The sequence below is a fragment of the Pogona vitticeps genome, chromosome 2, assembly GCF_051106095.1.
Source record: "Pogona vitticeps strain Pit_001003342236 chromosome 2, PviZW2.1, whole genome shotgun sequence".
In the NCBI taxonomy this organism is placed as follows: domain Eukaryota; kingdom Metazoa; phylum Chordata; class Lepidosauria; order Squamata; family Agamidae; genus Pogona; species Pogona vitticeps.
In genome coordinates, this window is record NC_135784.1 from 196,030,557 (window position 1) to 196,054,388 (window position 23,832).

Below are 23,832 nucleotides of genomic sequence, written 5' to 3' on the forward strand. Positions count from 1 at the left end.
CTTACCCCAAGAGGCCTGAAATACATTTGTATTTTGAACAACTAGTAATATAGTTTTAGACCAGCCTGCCAAAAAAAGAGAATTCTGGTCTGGCTGCCAACATGGTGCAATTAATCTACTGCAGAATTTAAACAGGAGAAATCCAGACTCAAACCCGTTTAGGCTTTAGGTACACAGTTCAGTACTAAATGATTCACACACACTCAGCCTAACCAGCCCTAAGAAGATTAAATTGTGCTAATCCTACATCTGCCAGACGGTGAAGCCCTTAGAGAAAGGATGAGACAATAAATGGCAAATCACACTAGTCAGTAAGTTAGTGGACTGAAGTCTATCCATCCTTTTCAAAAGGAACTTACTGTAGCCAGATCCAAAGGTGTTTGGCCTTCTTGGTTCTTCATTGTTGGATCTGCTCCGTGAGCCAAAAGTAGAGCACACAGCTGCGTCCTTCCTTTTTGTGCTGCTTCATGCAATGGTGTAAATGCCCATTTATCCGTTGCATTGACACAGGTATTGTATTTGATCAGCAAAGCTGCTATATCTACGTGCTGGGGTGGGGGTGGGTGGGGAGAAGGTGGGGGGGGGGAAGAGTAGAGTAGCAACATTTTTAATGAAAAAGGACCAAGAATTCAAACTTTTGAATGGTTCATTGTGCATTTAGAACTCCAGCATAGGATGTCTTCGATGCTGGAAATGGATTAACGGACTGAGAATATGTATCCATATTTTACACAGGTGTGCACACAGACATGCAATGGACAAGACCAAGTCAGCCTTTATGGACTACCCAGTATGCATTGTTACTTCAAGCTGTGATAATCCAGCAGTTCTGTTATCTAGAGCTCCCCTAAAGTGTGTGAATGCACACAACTGTAGAAAATGAAAAAGGTGACTATAATTAGGAAACGATATGGAAAAAGGTAGGAACCTCTCAGAATCGATGGGGGAACATAGGTGGCTGTCCTATAAATGGTAATCTGTGAAATGCTTAGCATGCGCCCACTGAAAACTAAACATCTATTTCATCTACCAAGTAATGAGAAGAATCCCACTGCTCTCTTAATTTCTGATTAGGCATTGCTGTGTATTAAATTCTTTATCACCTGTTTACCAAATGGTTATCTGCCTTCAGTGAATAGGTAAAAATTGACGGACAGTTTATTTACACTATTTCTGTTGGATACACTTGGCAAAAAGTATTCTGTTTTCCATTTGACCAATTGTAACTTCTAATCACTGTAGTAATTAACAATGGCCAATACACCATACTTGTACCTTGGCAAATCTCTACAGATTTTAGGCTGCTAATGTTTTGTCTTGTTTTTGTTTTTTTTGCTGTTTTTAACTTGTTTTGTGGATGTCCTTCCCTTTTCCCTTTTCCCTTTTCCCTTTTCCCTTTTCCCTTTTCCCTTTTCCCTTTTCCCTTTTCCCTTTTCCCTTTTCCCTTTTCCCTTTTCCCTTTTCCCTTTTCCCTTTTCCCTTCCTTCCTTCCTTCCTTCCTTCCTTCCTTCCTTCCTTCCTTCCTTCCTTCCTATTATTTCATACTAAGTTGCACTAACGAATCTACAGAAAGTCAGGATACGATGCTTACCCCATAGGATGCTGCATTATGTAGTGGGATTAATCCTCCTTTGTCCTGAGCATTGACATCAGCACCATGCTCTAGAAGATATTCAGCTACTTCCAAATTATTGTACCCGGCTGTATGAAGAAAACGCAGCAACGGAAAACTTAATGATTCAGAAAAATCATAGTATTTTTCAAAATCTCCCATTTCCTCATACTTTTATTTTATGGTTATATAAATGCCTCATCATGTTACTGTGTGACAGCTCACTCACCAGCAAGATGGAGTGGAGTGGAGTTTCGTCCCTGAGTATCTCGGCAATTGATGTTTTCTGGAGAACATAACTTCTGAACTCGCGCCAGGCAGCCCTTTTTGGCAGCATCCAGAAGGGCAGCATCACCTCGCAGAAGGTCCTGTATATCTGTGTCTCCCTCTTTCACCAAGTCTAGAGGTGTGTTGCCATCTCGATTCTTTTTTGTTGGATCCGCTCCATGCTACAAAGCAACAATTTCCACAGTTTACTAAGAGTAATGAAATGCAGACATCCCCAATTATTTATACTTTAATATTCATAGAATACCACTGTGTGTTGTGTTCTCCAGACAATGAACCAAAGCTTAAAATCTAGATTTAGACAGGGAGGGCAAGTGAAGCAGTAACAGAATCCAGTTATACAACAGTACTTGGACTGAAACAGATTCCATGGCCTTCCCACTCCAAGGTAGGGATGTTACTGAAAATCACACCCATGTTTGAAAGCATGAGCTATAATACATCTAGGGCACAGAACTCAGGGGAAAAAAATTAGATAACCATCTGTCAGACACACTTTGACTTGGATTCCTGAACTGAGCAAGAGGTTGGACTCAATGGCCTTAAACACCCCTTCCAACTCCATTATTCCATGACAGGTGCACTAAGGACTCTGCCTAAGGACTGAGAACAAAACAAGTAGCAACTCTGAAAAACAAAACAGGCCCACTTCACTCAGCCTGCTTCACAGATTACCAGGCTCACAGCAAAAAGCTATTAAGCACAGTTGTCCATTACAACCTGGACAAACTCCAAAGGGAAGAATATATGGCCTGTAACAGAAATAAAATGAATTGTATTGTACGCATACAACACTGAAGACATGTGGATGAACTTATTAAAACCTGCCCCATACATTTAGGATAAAAAGATACTCTGGTATTTCTTTATATCCAATATTTTCTTTTTAAGCACTCACTTCTTAAACGCAATATTATCACATGGTGTTGCAACATAATGTCTTGCTATGCCTACAGTGATGCCTCGCTAGACAGATACCCCGCATGACAGTTTTTTCACTAGACATTGGCTTTTTGCGATTGCTATAGTGATTTGCAAAACAGTGATTCCTATGGGGGAATTTCGCTGGACAATGTTTGGTCCCTGCTTCGCATACCGATTTTCGCTAGAAGACATTTTGACAGCTCCCTCCGCACTCGCAAACAGGTGTTTTCGGGACCTAAGCTTCGCAAGATAGCTATTTAAACAGCTGATCAGCGGTTTGCAAAGCGGCTTTCCTATGGCCAATCTTTGCTAGACGACGACAATTCTTCCCCATTGGAATGCATTAAACAGATTTCAATGCATTCCAGTGGGGAAATGCTTTTCGCTAGACAATGATTTCGCTAAACAGCGATTTCAGTGGAACGGATTATCATCGTCTAGCAAGGCACCACTGTACAGTGAACCCTTGACTTACAGACGGCTTGACTTACAGACTTTTTGAGTTACAGACTTCTCTGGCTGCAAAATTTAGGTTTGACTTGCAGCCTGAGAATTGACTTACAGACCAGAAAAAAACCAAAATGGAACAGAAACAGCCTGTTACGGGATTAATCGGTTTTCAATGCATTGTAGGTCAATGGAGACTTGACTTACAGACTTTTTGACTTGAGAACTGCCTTCCAATACGGATTAAGTTCTCAAGTCAAGACCCCACTGTACACTGAAACTCAAGAGCCTGGGAAATCTCCAACTAACAATTCATTACTGAGAAAATCACTCTCTTTCACAAGAATGTATTAAGTTTCAAGTTTACTACTATTGATCTTCCTTCCTAAATATTTCTTCTTTCAAACAAACATACTATCTTGATCATCAAAATATTGTTTGTTGGAAGGCCTGAGCCTTTGCTTCCTTATCTTTTAATACACATAAGCTAAGAAAATCTCCTTTATATCTAGTATTTTGAACAAATAGATCCCTGTTGACTAAAATGTCTTTCTTGCGAAGAACCAACTCTGCTTTCTACTCTTTAATTCACTCAATTATTTCCCATCTTCTAGCATGATTAAACAGCTCAACAGCTTCACAGTGAACTGGCCGTGCTCCAGGTCTACATTCAGCCTTACCACATGGGTTAAGTGGCCTGATATAATGACATGCATCAACCTTCACATCAAATATAACATTCAATTCAGTGTTGATGGAATTAGCATTGTGTTATATGCTCAGACACTGGCATCAACTGCATGCTGGCATTTCCCCCTTGTTAGATTAAGATGAATATTTCAAATCAAATCTTTTGTTCCATATTTAATTCTAAAAAAACAAAGAAATGGAAACAGAAGGAAGGTTCTTCTAATTAATTTTGATTGTTGCTTCTTTAAAATGATTATTAAATATGCCTCAAAAAACCCCATATATAATTACCATGTTTTCCTCCTGAGGAATTTCTTTTTCAGAAAAGCACATTAACTTGTGGCTACAGTTGCTCATCAAAGAAGGAATTCTGCTACCATGACAACTGGTGAGAAGCCAGCAGAAGAGATTACTCCATGGAAGCTATAATTCGGATTACAGGTGCTGTCATTTTCAGAGAAACAAACCAGCCTTTCCTTCATAGCTGTAAGAAATCCAGCTGGATGCTGCCAAAGTTTCATATCATAAGGAATTCTCTCTGTAATTTGGTGAAGGGGAAAATCTCTATCCCAATAAGCCAATTCTTTCAGCAAAGATCGCTCCCAAACAGCTGAGGCTTGTAAAGAGCTTCTGATTCTGCTCTTACAGATGCTAAAGGAGCTGGAGCAATACCTAGGTCTGGTACACATGGTTTCCAATCCAGGAAAACCAAATGAATGTCAAGGTGGGGGGGTGTGTGACAATACTTCTGTCCATGCTGGAGAACAGAACAGGGAAGGACTGAGTCTGTGCCCTTTTCATTGGGTTGCCAGAAACATCTGGGTGGCTACTGTTTGAATGCAAATGCTGGGCTAGATTAAGCAATGTTCTGGGCATCTTACATTCCTGTGAACAACATACTATTTGGTGCAGAAAATGTGCTAAGTACAGCTCCTTTTCCCTGTAAACAAAATGGACATTAAATGCCATTAAAGGTTTCAGAACAGAACAAAATGGACAGGATTCAGGTAGCTCCTCTCAGGTTTTTGTATCCTCAGTCATGTCTCAGAGATTGGTAACTTCATTGTTTTAGACCATTTTGTGTAGAACAGAGATCACGAAAAACAATGCTCAAAATCTGCACATGCTCATTTGAATACAAATGGGACAGAACAAAATAAGTAAGATGCCAAAAGAATTTTTTCAATGTTCTCTAGTCTCTGGGAAGAAATTCTGACACAATGTTTTTTTTTTGTTTGTCAAATGTGCAAAGCAGATAAGTTTAAGCCCAGAACAAAACCAAAAAACACCAGAAATGCCTTAATACTTTCAATCTTAAAATAAGTGCAGTGCTATCTCTATAAACAAATATATTTTATTATGATTTGTTTTTAACTACAACATTAACCTTACTCAAAAGGATTCCAAAAGATTGTCACACACTACCACAGATCCAACTAAGCAAATATGGTTTAACAAACTCTACAAAAAAGTTGCATGCTACATACTTTTAGAAGGAGCTTGCAGATTTCATATTTTCCCTTTGCTGCTGCTTCATGCAATGGAGTAAACTTCCACAGATCTGCAACATTGACTGAAGCTCCATGTCTCACGAGTAACTCTGCCACTTCATAGTGTCCATATGAGCAGGCGTTATGCAGGGGTACTAAGCCACTAATTAAATAGAAAATATGTTAATAATACACCTGTCAGGATCTAAAAATCGCAGTTATCCCTCAAAATAATCAGCATTTTTCCTTTGCAAATATGAATATTAACTGTCTAACAACTGGTAGGACTCAATGCATCAAAACCTACATATATCAAAGTACCATATTCTTATGAGTGCTCTAAAGAAGATCAAAGTAGAAACAGTATCCATTTGTCAGAAGTAGTTTATAGAAATGGGAATGGTAGTGATGATACTTAAAGTTGGTTTTCTTTTTCTGCTTAGAATGTTGTCCAACTGTTGGTTAGAGGAGCTGCATAGGTGAGTAAATGAATTATTAAGTCCAAATCCAAGCCATTCAGGGGTATTTAAAGGGCAATGTGACATGATTAGCTTTCCCTGCAGAAGGGGATTATAATGCTCCTGTGTACAGAAAATGGGAAAATCAAAACCACAGTCCCATTTATTTCCAGACGCCAAGCAGTGAGTGCTGGAGCTAACAAGAAAAGTAGTCTCAAATGTCTGAAGGGCTTCATGCAGGGGAAAGTTGTGTTATGTACTAAGATCAAGGATGAAATTCAAGCCAAAAGTATCCTGAGTACCCTCTCACTGAATTGTGCTCGGATTTCCCTCCCTGTAATGCTCTGAGACAAAAGTGTAAACCTAAAAGCACTGGATCCCTGGTCCTCCTGGCTAATTAAAGCCAAGGAGGAGCTGCTCAGTCAACATGTGGAAGAATCAGGCAATGTTTCTTTGCACGATTGAACAGTCCTGGTCTTTTCAAAAGCAGTGGCTATACAACAGAAGTAATCTTAACCTTCATTCTGATTAACTGACCTGCCCCTCACCTGTTCTTTTAAAGAAAGCTGACAGCATGAGGGCTGAAGTGCAACCCCTGACAACTTTCTTCTGCACATTTCAGATGGATACTGATAGTGACTGGTCATGGGATGTAGCGGACCATCTCTGCCTGAAAGGTTGAATGCAATCCTATATTCTTTGCAGTGGCTTTCACTACAGTTCCTTTATGATACTGAGCTGCTTGCACAATTTGCAGGGAAGGGCAATAGCAGCGCTTCAGACTGCTGAAGCATCCATAATCCTTGACTTTAACCATGAATCTGTGTTGAGGCATATGGCAGGAACATATTTAATTCCTTTTGCTCTTTCACAGGTATGGAGAAATTTGAGAATTCAGGTCTTAACAGAAACTACACTGGTGACAGCCAAGTATTTTCCCCATGAGATGCACAGGCAGAAATCTTGGTCCAAAAATGTCAGGCCACTATCTGGCAACAGTGGGTAGCACCTGATTTAATCTGCAATCTGTCTCAGTGGCTTTTTAAAAAGCACATGAAGAAGTTATCTGGATTATAGTGACAGAACTGATAAATAAAGTATTAGAAAGCACAGAAACAAAGAGGACTGGAAAAAAAGAAGCTATGCCAGCCACACAGAAAACAATACATTGAACATTTCAGTACCCCTTATCCTTTGCATGCACATCAGCTCCGTGGTGAAGCAAGTATTCCACTACAGATACTCGGTTATAACCTGCAGCAAAGTGCAATGGAGTTGAGTGACGCCCTTCCAAATCTCTGCAATTCACATTCTGGGGACTGCAAAGTTGCTGTGGACAAAAATGAAAAACGCATACATAACAAATCAGTATCAAACAGTAGCCAGTAAACCAGACCAGAATCAAAAACTGTAAGATATGAGAGCAATTAAAAACAGTTCTAGACATTGTGAAAGAGTCCAATCTCAGCAGCAGCAAAAAGGAACTGAGGTATTACGGGCAAGCGGAGCATCATGTCACAGGGGAATGTCCTACTAGTCACATGTTTTTAAGCTCATATTCCGAGGAGTCCTGCGCAGGTGCAGTCAAACCCATTTGTGTGCATCCACAGAGGCCACAAAGAAGAACAATCTTGTTTTCCTGGAGTCAATTCCTACTCATAATGAGAAAGGATAATGCTGCACAATAGTCAACATTATTTTTAGTCTTGATGCCTTTCTCTATGCCTTGCTTTTCAAAAATAAATTCTTGAACTGCTTATTTAAATTTTGAACTACAAAGTGATTGTACTGCATAATGATTTAGGTCAGTATTCTGTGCCTTAACTCCCTATGTGTAACTAATGTAGAACAAGTGGTTGTGGTATTTCTCAAAGCATCTGTTCCATAACTAGTTGAACTTTTAAAAAAAGAAAAGAAAGAAAATAGAATAAAATACAGAATTCAAAAAAGGTTGAACCACAAATAATGTATATAGGTAAATATTCTAAATTTCTATGACACATTTGCCAGCAGTGAAAAGATGCAAAATGATGTGGGCCCAAGCTTTAACCCTACTTTCTAAACTATTTAGTTGACTGAGCTTGTCTATAGGCATTCCCTCTTAAAATTGTTTCTGAAAAGAGAGGTAAAGTATTACTTTACTAGAATAATAGAATACAACTCACACATTCTCAGGAATTAAAACATCTGTAACTAAAAACAATCAGTACCAACATATTTGCATAAATACAACATAACAAATTCCAGAGAAAAATTGTACTCATCTCTTTTAACAAATACAATAAAGATTCCTGTAGCAATTAGAAGTAAATGTAACTGTATCTGAGGCATAGGTTATACCACAATAAAAAGCAGTAGTTTAATACACCACATAAATCTTTTTTTAATAATAACCAATTCCAATGATTTCTAACTAACATGAATTCAAACTGACATGATGCAGCAGTGAGAACCGATGTTGAATTTATCCATATGTCAATATCTACATTCAGTTTTTCACAATGATTCACAATTTCTAATATTCATATTTTCAGAGTTACAAATGAGAAGTATTTGCAAATTGCAGCTCAGTGATCTCAATAACAATATGTGCACAAGCACAACTGAGACAATACAATAATTATATTCAAGGTTAAAGAGTAAAAACAAAGGACTCTTGCCTAAATTTAATGCTCATTCAACACTTAAGGGCAATGTTTTTATCTGTTGGCTTGTTCCAAGAGACAGTATGCCAGCTGTACAACAGGTTACACTGTTCTGCTCCTATAGACTATTTTCACTACCAGAACACTGGGATCGCTTAGACCCTTGTTAACAGTGAATAGCGACACGACTCAAATATTGTACAAAAACATAAGGGTTTGAAGTCAAAGCCAGGAAACTAATGTCACCAGCTCATGAAGTAGCTTGAGAAGAACTGGTAGGGTAGTTTTTTCCATCTTCTCCTGGGACAACGTAACACTCTCACAGCAAAACAGAAAGTGAGGAATTCCATGCCAGGTTGCTAAGACAACTATACTGTACAAAGTTCTGACTTATGACCCTTTTCAGGGTTTTCTAGATATAGGGTACTTAGAAGTGGTTACCATTTCCTTCTTCTGGGGTCCTCCTGGGACTATGCAGCTTTCCCAAAAGTAGACCTGCTGGTTCTTCTCCTAGGACCCTGGGGAAGTGAACTCCCAATCTCTGGCAACTGCAGCCAGATATCTAATTCACTAAGCTATCCACACTTCAAGAACAGTTAAGATCAGTTCAGTTCTAACCAGTCATGGTTTAGTTCTAACCAGTTTAGTTTTAACCAGCGCATCACAGCTATATGACAAAATTTACCCAAACTGGACTCACTGCATAGCACATACATTTAATTTTGGTTATTGTGAAATGCTTTTTTATCTCTTTCAGCAGATAACAGAGACAATTACAAGAAGATATAATGCACAAGCTAAGTGGTTTGTTCCAACCTACCTTCACAGTTTCCAAGTCTCCTGCTTTAGAGGCTTCCAACAGTCTATAATCCACATCAGATGTGTGTACAGGAGTGCTCTCTACATGAGAGACAAGAAATTTATAAGCACCATGGATTCAGAGATACAGCTTGTAAACACTTACGGCAAAAAAATATATATTAAAAAGTAAATATTCCGCCACAGGAAATGAATGTGTATGCCCCTACTGGAGGTGTGACATAGTGAGTGAATAACCTATTTATCAGAAATGTTACTTGTTCAAATATTACACTAGATCATCTTAGACAAGCTATTACATGTCAGGGAGAGGGAGAGAGAGATTGGCCACTATCATGTTAGTTCTTGTCCTATTGCTGGACACAATTCAAAGAGCTAGGTTTTAACCTTCAAAGTTGTCAGGTCATTTTAAGGTGAAAAGCAGGGTAAAATATTTTGAATAAATAAATATGTAAGTAGTTTGGAGCCAGAATACATCAAGGATACCCTCTCCTCACTTGAACCCAATAGATGTTGACATCTTCCTTCAAAGGCCTGCTTCAGGCTCTCCTGCCTTCTACTATAAGTGAAAGATGGCGATAGACTGTTTGCAATGGGAATGCCTCTGGGACAGACAATAGCCTGATGTTAGCTTTGATTGTATTTAAATTTTTGGTACAAGGTGAAGACTTATTTCCCTAGTCTTTCTTAGTCCTTTTATTTATCTCTGGGTTGCAGTTGTTGTAGTTTTATTTTATACTCTCCCACTGTTTGCAATTTATTTTAGGCTTCTTTTTTATTATTCTTTTCTTTTGCTACTATGGAAGTCCCTTTAGAATGAACGGCAAATGATCATTTAATTAAAAAGAGTTAATTAAAAAACATTCTCTCTTTTTATCTAGCAACAGAATGCCTACCATTCAATATTTGCTGCACTGCTTCATTGCCCATCTGTGCTGCCGTGAAACCTTGCAGGGAAATTATGGAGGGGTCAGAGCCGTAATTGAGCAAGAGCCGACAAGTCTGCAGGTGTCCTCCCAAAGCCGCCCTGTGCAAAGCTGTTTGTCCAAGTGTGTCTAGTGCATTCATCTGATAGGAAAAAACACGTGAGCACATATTTAGTAACAAGGAATATTCATCACTGCTTTCCACTGAAAAGCTCCTTTGCTTCAGAAACTCTGTGTGGAAGGAACCGACTGAAATTGTACAGCACACTAATTTCACTACCCCTCCAAGTGTGATGTAATGTGAACACTTCAAGATAATGCAGGATCAATTAGTTTCTTCTCCTTATTGCCCTGAAAACACACTAATTTCAGATGAAGTATGTGATGTAATAAAATTGTTATAAAGGAAAAAAAACAGTTATAGGAATTATTTAGTTCACAATAAATCAAATGTGTTGTAGTGGGTAGAATGGCAGATTAGGACTCAGGAAACCTGGGTTCGAATTCCCGCTTAAATATTTCATTTAGCTTGAGAGACCTATTAGAATTGCTATAAATTGGTTCTGACTGGATAGCAAATAAACATTCGGGGGGGGGAGTAAACTAAATGTACTTTAACAAATGAAAAAAAGCTATGAGCTTATGACCTTTCGGATGGATGCGGAGAAAAAACTACAAAAAAGAAAAAGAAATTGGTGGGAAAGCGAACTCAGGAAGTTTCAGGCATGTCTGGGCAGTTATAGCTTTATATGGAAGAAAGGCATTTTTCATGCACTATCATGTGATGCATTTCAGAACTACTCTGCAGACTGAGAAGTTTTCTTATTTTGCAAAATTACAGACCCCCTGGTTCCGCTAGGCAGACTTCAACATCAAAAGACCTGCCCTTTGACAAACTCCCAACAGCTTTTACTTTCTCCTACTTTCCATGAGTGCAAGATGCTGCCATCTCCATGCTGGGAATATATATATTGTGATGAGTGCATCTCATCACCAAAAAAAAAAAAAAAAAATGGGGGGGGACGACGACTCCTGACTCTGGCCACCTATGTATCTAAAACATGTGCAAATCTCAGGGTGCAGTACTGTTCTCACTGTCTAAAATCAAGTTCTACTGAAAACAACTGGATCTGTTTTCAAATAATAGATTTTACAGCATATTTCTAAGTAAACTTCTATTCTGTGACCAAGGAGCTCTGAGAAATACACTAAAACATAAACCAAAAACCTTTCAGACTGAATCTGCCCCATTGGAGCAGACAGTGGTTCCCAACCACCCAGGTGTTCATGGACTGCAATTCTCAGAACCCCCAGCCAGCACAGCTGGTAGTGAAGGATTCTGGGAACTGTAGTCAAAGAACATCTGGGTTAACCAAGGCTGGGAACCACTGGGGTAGACAAAATGGATTCCATTTTGAAGCTATTTTGATCATGTACTTTAGTGCAATCTTTCAGACTGGTTACAGAAGAAGGGATTATGAGGAAGCACTAAACTATGGCTATTTTAAATATTTAGAGTATCAGCTTTCTTTTCAAAAGCAGGCAGCTGATAAGGAAGGTCTCTGCTTCTGAAGTCTAGATATCTTATCAGGTGATCTAGAAAACTTGCTTTAATTAACAGCTTGAATGAATAATTATGCAATGATTTCACAATTTAACTGAGTGCAAAGGTTCTTCCAAAATGCTTCTCCACAGGAAAAAAAAACAGAAAAAGATTAACAGCTGGCTCTCAATTTTAAAACAGCACACGCTACAGACATGATTTGATACACCAATATATTTTATGATCCTATAAAATCTGGTTGGAAAAAAGTCAGACCCACAGATCTGGAAAACAGCAGTGATATAACAGACTCCGAAATTGTAATGCACCTGTCTTACATATAATTAAGGAACTGTTGATGTAAGCTCCATCTCTAACAAGATGTAATAAAGATATGTTTTACTGTCTTTATATAATTTGGATGCAAACTGCAAACATGTTGAGCATTGCTGAACTGTGTTTGCTCTCTTTCTCTGCAAAACTTGCTATATAAAAAATTTTGATATCTTACACCGAGGAGCTGGATGCTCCACTGAACAATGCAAGCCACAGGAATTGCTACAGTTATAAGCTGGGCTTATTCTCCTACCACAAAACTACCTCAAATTCTTCATTTCATAGTGAAACACTTACAACAGTGAGTTACATGATAGAGCTGATAACAAAACAAGATGCCCTACAGATATATGGAACTAAAATTCCCATGATCTCTGACCACCAACCGTGCTGATCAGGGCAAATGGGAACTACAGTCCAAAACATCTGGAATATGAGTTGGAAAAGGCTGATTTTATAATCTATATTCAGTAAAAGAGGAGGCATTTGCATTATTCTAATCTCAATTATTGAATGAAATAATATTTAACAAGTCAGGTTACAACCTAGTTCTTTCTGAAGTTTACACCAATGGAGGTGACCAGCTTACCATAGATAACATAATCTAGAATAAAAACAGTTTGTAATTCCAAGTGTCTAGTAGAATAAATAAAAATGTATTCAGTAATTTTAGACCATTTAAAATATATATAGACAGCTAATGATAGAGCCTCAGTATTGGGATTTTACTACAAAGCTTTGTAAAATATTGTAATATATTTCAAAAAAACAACAGCAACATCATATGAAGCCAAGAATGTTACAATCCTGGCTTTGCAATTTTACTTAGCATTTTAATTGTATTACTTCTGCTTTCTAAAAGAAATACATGAAAAACGAGTCAGAAAGGTGGGTAAATTAGGCATAAAATACACATAAATTATGGCGTTGATGCAGTTATACAATATTGTGGTAAATGCTGGAACAATTCCTTTGAAATATGGACATAGGCCGGAAACCTGTTGCTTAGCATTTTACGTTCCACTACAGCAGGTCCACTGAATCACTGGGGATTTGATGAATAAAATCCTCCATAAATTCCACATTCAAATGGGCCTACTCTAGTGCAACTTACTATGCTAAGCAACAGGACTTCAGCCATAATGTTGCCCTGTCATTTTAGAATGATTCAGTGCTGAGGTGGCAACACAGGTGTGATAAAAACAGGCACTTTACTAAAAGAACCAAATGGCAGAGAAAGCACAATGTTCCTGCCACAGGTATGACACAACACCATTTTTGGGAGCATTATTAAGGTATTTACCTTTGCTCCATGTTTATGAAGAACTTCCATAACATCGTTGTGCGCTCGTTCCGCAGCAATATGCAAAGGAGTCATGAAACTAAATATAAAATGGAAAAGATGCAGAAAGAGGTTAACAGCTGTCACAGAGTCCTTCTAATGAAGTACGAATCTCATTTTCAAGAATGAACATACTCTTTGTTTTTCTCATTAACGTTGGCACCTTTCCGAAGCAACAACTCGGTGACTTGTTTCCGTTTGGGGTGAAGAGAAGCCACGGCACAGTGCTGTAAAAGAAACAACAAGCTAGGAAAAATTAAGCCTAAGCAGAAAATGGAAGAAAATATTTGAAATATAAACTGAGAAGGCTGCAATTAACTGTACAGATTTAAGATGATGCAATAAATAATTTGCTTATTTGCATGCAGGTCTCTGTTAGGAATCTCAAGAGGAAACATGATCAAATGGGGGGGAGCACAAGAATAGCATGTCCAAGCTCTTTTTACCGGAACAAAGGAACACAACATATTTAAACCTGAACCACAGCTTTCCTCTTGAACAGAAGCAACTGCTGTTGTGGATCAGGAAGCAAATCTCTTGTTATGGGCACAGTTCTCTGCATTCAGGTGAAAGGAATTTCTCTCTTTTCTCCACTCAGCCCACATGCTTCTCTCCATTCTGATAACCAGAATTTGGAGTGAAAGAACTCACAAAGGAGGTAAATTATTATCCGCAGCTCAACCAATCCTTCTATTATCTGTCCAGTCCCTGGCTAGAACAAACCGGTAAGCCAGAGTGGGCAACAGCGCTCATTTACACCTGGCAACGGTAGCTCCATGGTCTGTCTCTTTAAGGCAGCATTGTAAAATGTTTCAAACCTTGGATGAAATTAATCCTGGTTAGCATTTATTCTAGTGATGCATAATAATCTATTATAGTAAAAGTGGTAATCTACAAATGCAAGGACAAAGGCTGATGAAAGACAGCATAACTCTTCAAAACTATCTCAAACTGATGCCAGATGAAGAAGCAACATCCATGTTTGAACTAGTCTTTTATCATCTCCCTTTCCCAACAAACAAGCAGACATCATCTATTCTAGCCAACACTGATAGTGGATGAAACAGTTACAAGAAACATGGTGTATTTAGCAACTGTACTTCTTTCTAGGAAAAAAGTTCTCTTATCCAAATTCAAAGTGGGAAAATACAGAAAGAAGCATTTGCTACAGGTTACCCCATAGATCAGCATTAAGTCAGCAGCAAGCCTAGCATCATGTTTGGCGATGGCTGAGCTATATTTGCCTTGAAGATGGCAGTCTAACTGTAGATAACTTTAGCCACAAATTATATACACTAAGTCTAACTACTGCCTAAAGCAAGCAGAGTGACTCCATAATCTCACCAGCGCTGTCTCATGGGACTGTGGTTGCTTGAAATTAATGACCTCCAAGGCAAGTGTCTTCTTTACTTTGGCTAAGTCAGCTTCTCTTGCTGCTTGTAGTAAGGAATGTCCTTTAAATTCATCTGCAGGGCAACACACAATATTTGCAAGTGTCAGATTCATGTACCCTATTTTTCCATTTATAAGATGACTCAATGTATAAGACGACCCCCACCCCTTTTCTAACCTCAAATTAGAAAAAGCAGGGATCAAAGGGCTCCTTTTTGCTAAGCCCCATGCCTTGACAAAAGGCAAGGCAAGCGGCTGTCAAAGTGACTGCCGCTTTTCCTTTTCTTTTCAGAAGGCATGGAGCTTAGCAAAAAAAGAAGAGAACAACAACTCCCCTTCCTTTTTGCTAAGCCCAGCACATTCATAAAAGGCAGCGGTAAAGAGCTGCCTTCCATGTATAAAACAACCCTCATTTTTTTCTCAAATTATTTAAGGAAAAAGTGTTGTTTTATACATGGAAAAATATGGTAATATGAGTTCAGAAAAATAAACAAGAGGAGAAAATATTTCCCCAATGGGCTATATAGACTGTCCTAACACATACTCCCAAGTGAGTTTTGTGGGGAAAAATTACATTCCTGTTTCAAGAATAAACAGTTGGCATTCAAATGAAGGATCAATGAAACTCTGAACTGGGCAAAAGTTTCAAACCAGCATTTCTACAATGTGACTCAAAGTCAAGTTCAGAACATGAAGAGGGGTCAAATTCAACAATTAATCTCAAATATAAGGTAGTTTAAGAGGGTCTCCATTCAATGCAATGCTGAAAAAAACATCCACATTTGCATCTCATAGGAACTGAAGTCATGAGCTTTATCTATGCACCAAAACAGAAGCCTGAAGCATTCACTTCATAATACAAGGAATTCATGCCACTTCCCTGGAAAAAATTAAATCAGGCAGAAGGAACTGTTTCTGTAACCTGCAAACATATTCAAGTACACTTTGTTTATAAATTGGATGAACCAGATCCAGAGCCTGAATAATATGCATTATTTGTTACAAATAATAATAACAATATTTTTTGTTCCACAGCAACCCATATTCTCTAACTGTTTAATGTTGAGAGGTATATAATTATCATTATAAGCATTTTACAGGATAGCACTTATGACAATATATAAACATTTTAAAATAACTAAATAAAATAATATTGATCAATTAGTTTTGCACTGTTATTCTCATTTTGCATAACAGAAAACCAAAGCAAACAAGTCAATTCTTAACCATATGCAAGTTTGGATACTGAGTGCAGAGGCCAAGGAAGTCAAACGATTGTGTTTTTGGGTCTGTAAACAGTTTGTCAAGATAGTTCTGGGATGGAGTCAGCAGTCATGGCACATGTCAGTCCCAGTAATGCATGGTGAAGCTGTGTAGTCCTGGAGGTTGACTTTAGGCTACTAGGTAAGAGACTGAAAGCCCAGAATGACAAGGGAGCTTTCCTTGAAATGCTAGCTATTCCAATTTCAGGTAACGGATAAGACAATGGGTGTAAGATGGAGTAGTTTAGATTTGTTCCAGGATGAAGAACACTTTGGGACCTACAGTCCCAGACAAAAGGGATGGGATCAACTTTAGGCAAACTGTATTCAGATTGCTAGTGTCCAACACAAAACGGGCAGCAGCACGGCTTTTAATCCAGGCTTAAGAAACCAATATTGAGTGGAAACCTGATGCGCCCACCATGCCACCCTCTCTAGGCTAGTTGATAACAAGGGCAGGATTATGACTGTTGCTATCATTGGGCTCTGAGCTAAAGTACCATTCAGCATGCTTAGGCCAGGGACATTTGGAGGGGGCATCATTCAACAATGATTCAAGGTTAAAAGCCTGAAGATGATGGAGCTACAGTGTTTGTTTTTGAAGGAGAACATATATACAACAGAGATAAAAGAAGGCTAGCAAAATGGAGAAAACCACCAGGATATGGTATGGTCATGCCTGGACAGAAACCCTAGCTAACTAGCAGTAACGGGAAACAGAACACTATCCAAAATGGGGGGGGGGGGGGCGGCGATGACTCAACAAGGATAACAAATACAGAGAGGCATTAAGTGATGCAAAAGGCAGCTGGGCTTTCTGAGGAACATATTAAGACCAGCAATAACAAAATATTTTACTATTCCAAAAGGCAGGAACTAGTTATGGAGGCAGTGAAACCACTAGATAACAAGGAAATTACAGGGGTGATAAAGGGGGATAAAGGGATGGAGGAAATCTAAAATAAATAATTTGCCTCTGTTTTCATTGCAGAGGTTGCAGCACAAATATCTGTGACTAAGCTGACATCTGCCCTGCTATGTTTCTCAGATTCCCTTCTGCCCTCCAAAGGGAATCTGAGAAACATGCAAATAGCTGTGGCAAAAGCTGAAATTCCAGATTCAGTGACAAACTGAAATAACTGGCACAGAAAATTATCCACGCGAGAATTCTTTTTTAAAATCACACAATTTTGTCATCACTGCTAACAAGAACATTCAGAGGACCTGAAAGTAGTCCATGTAACACTATTTATTATGGAAGGGTCTAGGAGAAGGATCTGCAGCATAAAAGGCTGGCTAACATATTAGTGAAACATTGTATTAAAGATAATCACGCCTAAAGATAATCAAGTATAGCTACTGCTGAATAAAAGGAACATGATGTCTGCAAAGTTCCACCTTGCTATAATATTGGAGAATGTCGACACACATGTAGATAGGACTGATATGATAAGACACTGTTTATTTGCACAATGTCAAATACTTTGCCAAATGCCCTCAACACTGCCTTTTCGACAAAATTAGAAGCAAGTAACATAAGTGGCCAGGACTGCTTAGGGATGAATAATTCATTGAAGAACAGAAGAAAGACAACAGGAATGGCCAATTTTTGCATTGCAAGAATACGAACAGCAGTATCCCTAAAGGTCTGTATTGTGGACCTGTGTTTTTTAAATTATCTAGAGTTCACAGTGACCAGCAAGATTACCGTATTTTTCACTCCATATGACGCACCATTTTTTAGGAGAAGAAAACAGGAAAATATAATCTGTTTTCTTCGCTCCATAAGACGCACAGACTTTCCACCCCCGTTTTGTGGGGGAAAAGTGTGTCTTATGGTGCGAAAAATACTACTAAATTAATACAATAGTAAATACCTAGGGTGGTTACTGTAGCAGCAACTACAACAACAACAAAGATATTACAACAAGGTTCATAAGAATATTCAATTCTGGTGCAATGTAAGCAAGTGCAGCAATGCACATTAAAACAACAACAAATCTCTACATCACAACGGTAAGATCTGAGCTGGCAGATCAGCAGTGGAATCTTGCAGCCGTGTAGGGAGCTAACTGAGAACATCAAGCACTGGCAATGTCTGAGAAACATAAGGAAACAGCTGTGGCAAGAGATGAACTTCCAAAATCATTGACAAAGTGAAATCCGTGGCACAAAACAATATCCATGTGAGAGTTCTTTTTCACACACGCGCACACATACACAGACATAAAATTGTGTATTGGTTATCCAGCAGCAGTGATTTTTTTGGTTATAGCAACAGCAGTGCTACATATTTTAAAATAAATTATTCCAAATTTAATGTGTGTGTTTTTTTACAGGAGGTCCAATTCTTTGCTGGGGGAGGGAGTACATGCTTATCACTTGCAAAGATAAACATGTGTCCCAGTACCCTGCAAACATATTGTATTATGTTAGTTTTTCTCATAAAGATTATTTCCAGTCTCTGTATAACCAATGCCTAAGTGAGCCACTGACCCCTGATTTTTCCAGTGTATGGCCATCTCTAATCTAGATGAAGCGAAGAGATATCTGATTTGAGATTGTTGCAACAAAGTTTTCAGTCTGCTAACAATTTAACAGATGGATCCCTTTGATTTCTTACATTTTACCTCAAACTGCCACATTGAACATGATTTTGGTAGCCATATTTGCTTTCAAAAACAAATTGGAGATTCTCAATAAGATGGATTCTATCAGAAATACAACAGCTTGCCCTTTTTTCAAAAATCACAGCATGTAGAGACCCTATTTAGACACAACTGGAGATTGTGACAGTAGAGATACCTACAAGTGAGTCTCTCTTTTAGCTCAGGCGTTGGGGCCATGTCCACAGCACTCTTGCCATGACAGTTGACTAATGTTGGATCTGCACCGTGACTCAGTAACAAAGAACAAACTTCCACTCGATTCTTGGAAGCAGCTTCATGTAATGGAGTAAACTGCCAGAGATCCATTGCATTAACACAGGCCCCATGCTAAGTAAGAAAAAAAACCAAGATGAGTTAAAATTTACATGCATACAGAATTGTATTTAACTTGTAGTCTTCAACAGAATTATAGCTCTTCAGGTAAATAAAATATTGATTACAATGAACTGATACTGTGGCAATACAGGTTCAAATAATTTCATCAGCAGTAGGTAAGAGAATGTGTTATGTTGCTTCAGTATCCACTGAGATCTGCCTCAGTAAAAGATTTAGCATGTTATGAAATTAATTGAAAACAAAGTTGATTCAAAAGCTGGTATAGTAGTGCAATTCGAAGTCCCTGTTCAAATCCAAGTTCCCCAGTGAACCCGATATTTGGCTGTAATGCCTGTTAATCAATTATATGCTATCAGATTGATTCTGACAGTGACCCTTGCCAGGGTTTCCCAAGTACAGTAATACCCTGCTTGGTGCTCAGAATATGTTCCAAGGCAATTGAACACTAACTGAATCAGTGCTAAATAAAATCATTCTGTATCTGTTCTGTCTGGGAGTTCTGGAGGCACAGCCAACCTCCAATTTAAAGCAGGAAGACCAGGCCCCTCATCTCCCACAGGTCGGATCTACCTCCAGTGAGGTGTGGATAGAAAGGGTCCCAGGTCTCCCAGAGGCCTGGTCTATCTCGTTTAGGTAGGCCATGCACCTATTTAAGCATAACTGTAACAAATCAGCACTTTACAAGGCCATATTATGTGGTGTCCCACTGTATACTCAGCCTTTCCCTCTGGTTGTACTCTAGGGCTGTACAGCTTGTTCAAGCCTAGACAAGTTGGTTCTTCTCCTGGAAAGCACAGTGTGGAATCAACTCCAGATTCCCAGCTCCACAGCCATATATTCCAATTTACTGTCAGCTGTAGGGGCAATAATGCCCTATCTTATAGTGACAAAGTATGAATCAGCTCTGTTATTTTGCCCTAGTAGTCAAACCCCATCAGATACTTCAATGCAGGCAAGAAAAATCATGGACATTGCTGCAGCTAATTGGTACACCAGTGACATGCAACTGTGACTTAGTCACAGCAAATTCTATGATTCCTCTTATTTGTGCACAAACAGAGCCTGGGCCAGTATTTAACAGGATTGCGCAAAGAAAAGTTCATAGATTCCCTTAATGAAAACACAATGATTTGGCAGCACTGTCTCTTACAGTCAGATCTAAATGCTCTTCAGAGAGAAACTCTGAAGACTGTAAGGTTACTTGGATTAATTAATGCTGTGTCACAAACAAAGACTTCAATTAATCATTAGTTGCACACATCCTTCTTTGTAAAATGGGCCTCTCTGGGAATGGGGCATTCCCAAAAAGTGTGTGTGCTTACCTTTTTAAACAAACAAGCAAACAAACAAACAAATGAAACATGAAAGTATTTGTGTCCCAGATCCATGCTGAATGGAGCAAAATATATTTACTTATTAAAATACATCTATCCGATTTCTTGTCCCACAGTGCCCTTGTGTCTATTTAAAATGTGTGAACCTAAGGCATGCAATATTACTGTACATGCTTATCTGTATAACAGATAATGGATCAAAACACTAGACTTTCACCACTGCATTCATATAAACACATAATGTATTTGTTGGCCAATATCATGTTGCTTAATGCAGGGGACTGCACTAGAGCAGACCAGTAGAATCAATGGAGATTTAGTAAGTCAACTCCCATGTAAGTTCCATTGGTTCATGTGGGCCTGCTCTTAATTGTGACACACTATGCTAAAGTAAGCTACAGTTACAATAGGGCCATTTGAATCTATGGAACTTACAGAAGAACTGACTCATCAGATCCCCACTGATTCAATGGGCCTAGTCTAGGGCAACAAGATTAAGCAACAAGATTTTATCCAGTAAGGAGTAACTTGTCTTTACTTCACCTTCAACAGGAGTTCTGTAACTTCAAAATGTCCATAGGAGCATGCATTATGGAGAGGTACAAGTCCACTATAATAAATAAAGATAAAATTATATTATCCTCACACATCAATGAATTTGGAAACATACTGAACACAAGGAAAAAAATTTAAACTTTCATACCTTAAATACTATTTGGCTAAAAATGCAAAGTCATAATTATTTGCCTGTTACAGGTATACAAAAATCTGAGCAAATAACAATCAACACACATATCCTTCTATCAATGCAGGCTCACAGACTGACAAAGACCTGCAGAGGTATTAAATCGATTGTTTATGTCATGGACAGGCACATGCACCTCCTCAGACTGTTTTGCAGCCCCTAGTCTTCTTGCTATTTCCGCTTCTAGGAGGAGGAGGAGGAACAGAAGAATATTCTGGCAAGTAGCGCCCTATCATTAGGCAGAGAAAGGAAGCTGCAATGAAGGGGAGCAGGCAGAGAAGTGGAAGACTTGCAATGAGAAAGAGCCCCATGGCCCACCAAGACCCCCCCCCCAATCTAGCTTGCGATCCATAGCTGCAGTAAAAGACATTTTAGGTAAAAGAGCCATTTGAGTTGGTCTTGCTGCTCGGATAAAATATTATGCCAGAGCTTTACTGACATACAGATTAAGCTGTATGGTTCCTTGCATTGCACTGATCTTTGTAAACCAGATTTTTAAAATCTGAATGGAGAAAACCCAGGGTTCTTTCAAAAACCTGCAGGAGCTTGCTGTGGAAGAGAAAAGTACTGACAGATATTTGTTCCTGAAAACAACTTGGCTCTCCACTAGTAACCTCCAATATTGAGATTTTGGGAAATACCAGGCCTTAGGCATATTCTAGGCAGTGCTTGACATGGACAGGCAAGCAGCCCCTAAAGGCCAGTCAGTATATGTTCTTTATAATACGCTGGGATTCTACAGCAAAAGTAGGGAAGTTCTCTAGTAGTTCAGCCTGTATAAAAACCCTTCCCTAAATACAGAGGGGTTGAAAACCATTGCTTTAACCCTGGGAGAGGGCAGATGTTTTTCACAACTCTGGCATTTCTCTATCAACGAACTGTAAATCAAAGTAGATGGTTTTGCCTTTCACATATAGTCGACACAAAGCTACTACTTTTTTTTTAAGGATGAGCAGTCCCTGGTCTTGCTATCTGGTGCCAGAAATAGTCAGGATATCAAATCTATGCTCATCGTTGGGGATAATGTGTGTTTTTGTTGAAATGATGTTATAAATTATTAGTGGAAGAGTTGTGATTGGAGCAAACTTTTCAGAGGTTCTGTCCCATCTCTTGATCTGCTGGGTTTAGAAACATGGGTGTTACACCTGACTAATACCTAAATAAGAAAATACACTGTGCAGAGGTCTTAACTGTGAAACTAATCCCCACAGTTTTCACAGTTGAAACAGTATGATCCAGGCCTCCATATATACAGGGCTTTTTAACAGACTGTAAGGTTACTTGGATCAGGCTATGAACCTACTATTCCACATTAAATCAGATGTTGCTTATATGTGTCTTATAACAAATGTTCTCTAGTCAACTCAGAAAACTAGTAAACCTAGTAAGATATATAGCATGTAATAAAAGGCGTATGCAATAAAATAACCACAGCATTAAAACAAAATCAGAATAGATTAGGAATACCATATAGCAGATGAAATATGCAAAGCTAAAATATAACTAAGTACTATGAGATTTAATTTTGGAATTTCTTTTTCAAATATTTGGCTGGGGCAAGAATGAGCATTACAGTAACTCCATGGTCCTACTGAAAAGGCCCCTTCGTGTTTGTAGTTTGTAATCCTACATACCCCTTATCCTTTGCATGGACATCTGCTCCGTGCTGAAGCAACAGCTGAACTATTCGAACTCTGTTGTATCCTGCAGCCAAATGTAATGGAGTAGACTGCAACAGAAGACAACAATAAAATAAGTCAAGACTCTTTCCAAGATAAACAAACTTTTCACAGTGACATATACTGCAGACAAAAGTGACAACACTAGTTGAAGAGCAATTACAAATTCCTTTTATGCATTACATGTATTTCCTTTGCACAGAGCTCCTTTGAGAACCAGTTCACATAACCATCAGCTTGAAATGTTATTGAATATTGACCATCTGAAATGGGTGAAAGAACAAATATACAGTACTTCACTCCAAGAAAATTCTCTTTTTCTCAACTGTCTGTTTCCAGTCAACTCACCAAAAATACTTCTAAACTTCCCTATAGTTAGAGAATTAATATGATCACTAAAATGCATCCTCTGTTCATTATCTGGCCATTAAAATATTATGGATATGTTTCCACACAAAAGGAAAGAAGTGATATGCACCCTTAGAAGTGAGTCACTTTTACCTCAAATATCAAAAGATACAACACTCTGAAAGTCCACTGGTCATATCCAAATAGACATTTTGCTTCTATAGGTATCTGCTTTTTAATAGATCTGTCACACAATTAAAGAAATCCTAAGCAAATTTTGTAGTTTAATAGATCCGTCACACAATTAAAGAAATCTTAAGCAAATTTTATAGTTCTTCAAAATGCCTCATCTTGTTCACTTGATGTCTCTTGCCATCTTTTCAGCATTGAAGATCTTTTTATTTTCACAGCATTTAATCTTCTGTGTATTTTCTTTCACGCTGTGTTAAAAACACTTTAAAAATCTGCAGTATCCTTTAACTCTCTGTGGCAGATGTCAGCTTTTGCTTTAGTTTTTGTGCTTTGTTTTACTGTGTTTGCTATTAAA

At 38.5% G+C, this 23,832-nt stretch overlaps 1 protein-coding gene across 2 annotated transcripts in view; it reads right to left on the reverse strand.

Moving 5' to 3' along the window:
* Window positions 1–23,832, reverse strand: part of TNKS (tankyrase) — an 87,360-nt gene that overhangs the window by 18,764 nt on the left and 44,764 nt on the right. For both annotated transcript variants that reach the window (XM_072991857.2, XM_020812994.3), the window contains 13 exons: window positions 22,893–22,987; window positions 21,057–21,123; window positions 18,984–19,170; window positions 14,865–14,986; window positions 13,656–13,747; window positions 13,482–13,560; window positions 10,270–10,441; window positions 9,375–9,454; window positions 7,094–7,239; window positions 5,449–5,614; window positions 1,842–2,061; window positions 1,592–1,701; window positions 360–548 (listed from right to left, as the gene is read on the reverse strand). In XM_072991857.2, the coding sequence (XP_072847958.2) occupies window positions 360–548; window positions 1,592–1,701; window positions 1,842–2,061; window positions 5,449–5,614; window positions 7,094–7,239; window positions 9,375–9,454; window positions 10,270–10,441; window positions 13,482–13,560; window positions 13,656–13,747; window positions 14,865–14,986; window positions 18,984–19,170; window positions 21,057–21,123; window positions 22,893–22,987 (1,725 nt within the window). The remainder of the gene's footprint in view (window positions 1–359; window positions 549–1,591; window positions 1,702–1,841; window positions 2,062–5,448; window positions 5,615–7,093; window positions 7,240–9,374; window positions 9,455–10,269; window positions 10,442–13,481; window positions 13,561–13,655; window positions 13,748–14,864; window positions 14,987–18,983; window positions 19,171–21,056; window positions 21,124–22,892; window positions 22,988–23,832) is intronic.